Source organism: Primulina tabacum, chromosome 13 (assembly GCF_025594145.1).
Source record: "Primulina tabacum isolate GXHZ01 chromosome 13, ASM2559414v2, whole genome shotgun sequence".
Taxonomy (NCBI): domain Eukaryota; kingdom Viridiplantae; phylum Streptophyta; class Magnoliopsida; order Lamiales; family Gesneriaceae; genus Primulina; species Primulina tabacum.
In genome coordinates, this window is record NC_134562.1 from 32,721,358 (window position 1) to 32,724,882 (window position 3,525).

General features: G+C 38.6%; 1 protein-coding gene across 1 annotated transcript; it reads left to right on the plus strand.

The window, feature by feature from the left end:
- The first annotated feature begins 466 nt into the window (after positions 1-466).
- Positions 467-3,070, plus strand: LOC142522385 (GDP-L-galactose phosphorylase 2-like). The gene is made up of 6 exons (XM_075625746.1): positions 467-1,142; positions 1,239-1,363; positions 1,461-1,520; positions 1,645-1,887; positions 1,980-2,414; positions 2,527-3,070. The coding sequence occupies exons 1-6, from the start codon at positions 1,019-1,021 to the stop codon at positions 2,866-2,868; spliced, it is 1,329 nt and encodes a 442-aa protein (XP_075481861.1). The 5' UTR covers positions 467-1,018; the 3' UTR covers positions 2,869-3,070.
- Positions 3,071-3,525: the final 455 nt, after the last annotated feature.

The window sequence follows — 3,525 nt, forward strand, 5'->3', positions numbered from 1 at the left end:
ATAAGTCAATTTTGTGAGACTGATATTTTATTTAGATCATTCATGAAAAAATATTATTTTTTATATTAAAAATATTCTTTTAATTATAAATACACATCTCACAGTATTAAGATTCTTGATAATAACTACTCAAAAACATAATAACATAATGACAAGTGTGAATGAGATAATCCATTTATTGATGGACTAAAGATTCAAAAAAGAAAATAACAAAATTGAATATTTTCTTAGAAATCCATAAAATAAAATAAAAAATAGCCGATTCGAAAAGATTTGCGACATGTTAGGAAATGTCTCCTAGATTTGGTTTTAATGGGAATTTAGTAATTTTCTTATAAATAATGCTTCAAAAAATATATATCAATTTAATAATTTTTTTACAATAATTAATTCACATTTGTATTAAATAAAGACGGGAAAAAGGAAATATTGAAGAGCCTCTACCTATAAATATACGCACCCTTGGAGTTCTACCAGCAACACCAAATTTCCTCTTGCCTTCGCAACAAGAATCATCAATCTGTCTTCTCCTCTTCCTCGAATAGTTATAGATTAACATAATCCTCTGGGGTCCCTTCTTCCTCCGGGGATATTTGATCGCTGCAGATCTGGATTTTAAATAAGAGCTTGTGGGTTTTCGTTTCTTTGTTGTATTGGGACCAAGGGGTGAAACCCGGGGAAGAAAAGTTGTCGAAATCACGGCTTTATTACGAGTTATTCACCCTGTTATTCATGTCCGGGCTGTACGACGTAAGGGCTGTGTGATCGAAAGCAACCCTGCGACGCACGGTGGACGTGGAGCTTCGCCCTCCGAAGGTGGCAGCCCTTCTGACCTTCTGTTCCTCGCCGGTGGCGGTTGCCTTCTGTATTAGATCCCAGAATCCGTGAACGTATTACGTATTATTGATATAGCTGTTGTGTTTACCCAAGCGGGAAGCTGTCTGCTTTTTAGGGAAAAATCAAGAATTTGCCTTCTTTTACCGAGAAAGGAGTATATTTATAATAAACAGATCTAAAGATGATGCTAAGGATTAAGAGGGTTCCTACTGTTGTCTCCAACTACCAAAAGGAAGAGATGGAGGATGGCGCCCGTCATGCCGGCGGCTGTGGCCGCAATTGCCTCAGAAGCTGCTGCCTTCCAGGTATGTGTTGATTGTATGCGTGTACAATGCTATTTTGTTTCTTATTATTCTAAAAAAATTATGTCTTTAAATTCATTGGGATCTTGTTTTGTTTAGGGGCGAAGCTGCCGTTGTATGCTTTTAAGAAGACGAACAAGGTGGACCCTGAAAAGGCTTTGTTCGGCTCTGAGAAGAAGAAAGAGCCTCCAGTTGAATTTTTGAACTCCCTTCTTCTTGGGGAGGTAAAAATCAATCTTACTGATTCACTGATTTGATTAACTATATACTTTCACCGTGATACTTTTTATATTGTCTCAATCTGATTATTCTTGGCTGTAGTGGGAGGAGCGTATGCAGAGAGGTCTCTTTCGCTATGATGTCACTGCTTGCGAAACTAAGGTTTGTCTTTTTCTTGGCTCTACCAAATCCACACTGGATACCCGATTGAGTCTTTAATTCTGGTATTAGCCAATCCCTTGTTACTTAGAATCTAACTTTTTTTTAAAATAATAATCATTCTTAGGTGATTCCTGGCGATTATGGATTCATTGCCCAGCTGAATGAGGGCAGGCACCTCAAGAAGAGGCCGACGGAGTTTCGTGTGGATAAGGTCTTGCAGCCCTTTGATGAGAACAAGTTCAACTTTACTAAGGTTGGCCAAGAAGAAGTGCTCTTCCAGTTCGAGGCCAGTGAGGATGATGAAGTCCAGTTCTTTCCATATGCACCGATTGATATTGATAACTCGCCTAGTGTTGTTGCCATTAATGTATGTATGCATTCATATGTGCTAAATTTGGCGTTGGTTGGATTTCTTGGTTGCGGTTGTATAGTTAATCCTGGTGTTGTTTTAATTTACAGGTTAGCCCGATTGAATATGGCCATGTACTGCTTATCCCTCGAATTCTGGAATGCTTGCCACAGAGGATTGACCGGGAGAGCTTCTTGCTTGCTCTTTACATGGCTGTGGAAGCGGGGAACCCTTACTTCCGTGTGGGCTACAATAGCTTGGGTGCTTTTGCGACCATTAATCATCTCCATTTTCAGGCCTATTATTTGGCCACACCTTTTCCCATCGAAAGGGCTCCTTCCAAGAAGATTGTCACCACAAAGGATGCAGTGAAAATCTCAGATATCCTTGATTATCCGGTGCGAGGTCTTGTGTTCGATGGTGGAAATAGTTTGGAAGATTTATCAAATGCTGTGTCAGACGCTTGCAATTGCTTGCAAGAGAACAACATTCCTCACAATGTACTTATCGCTGATTCTGGGAAGCGAATCTTCCTCTTTCCCCAGGTAAAGACTCATTCGGATTAGATATTTGGAAAACATGCTAGTAAAATTTTTAATATTTTAGTGCATCCAGGAATTTAATGTGGCTAACAGTTGTTTTTATTTGAACAAGCAGTGCTACGCTGAGAAACAGGCACTCGGAGAAGTGAGTTCTGAGCTACTCGACACTCAAGTGAATCCAGCAGTTTGGGAGATAAGTGGACATATGGTGCTGAAAAGAAAGAAAGATTATGATGAGGCGTCCAATGAAAATGCTTGGAGACTATTGGCTGAGGTCTCTCTCTCTGAAGAGAGAATCCAAGAAGTGAAGGAGCTTATATTTGAAGCCATCTGCTGCTATCTTGACAAGGGCGATACCACCATTCAGACCACCACCGATGAAGAGTCCCCCGATGCCCCACAAACTCGTGATGGAGATACCCTTCTAGGCTCCCACCTTGCGTTGGTGCCTGTGTAGCAGCAGAATTCCCTAGTTCGGAGCTCGGCGAGAGTTCAGAATGGAAGTTTGTGCGTTTTCATTTTTATTAGCCTGATCAATAACAGTTGTATTAGTAGATTTAGCATCTGTGGAGTGATGTGTTTATCCACTGGTGTGTGATCTCGTGATTTATGTAAATTCAACAATATTATCTGATTCAAGTACGACCCTTTGTGTTTTTGCCTGTGCATCACCCTCCGGTCTTTGATTTTAGTGTAAACGTGAGAGGTTGTAGCATTTATGGACATATATTAACAGTTTGTTATTATTTACAATTAAATAATAGATTAAATCTTAAATTAATATCTTATTTATATTATTAAATACAAAATAAAATAAATTTCAAATCACATTATTATGTGGTGAAAATCAGTTCATTCTAATAAACATGAAATATCAAATACCATATAACATATGGAAGAGATAAAATCAATCAATCCAAACGCAATGTAACTTGATTTCTAATGCTAAAAAATCGATCTAATATTATTTAAAAAAACAATAAATTTTAATAATCAATTCATAATTTAGGGGTGTCAATTGGGTCGGATTTCGGGTCAATCCGCGAATTTATTTTATTTTTTTCAACCCGAACCCGAAGCAACCCGAAAACCTCCAACCCGACTCAACCCGTCT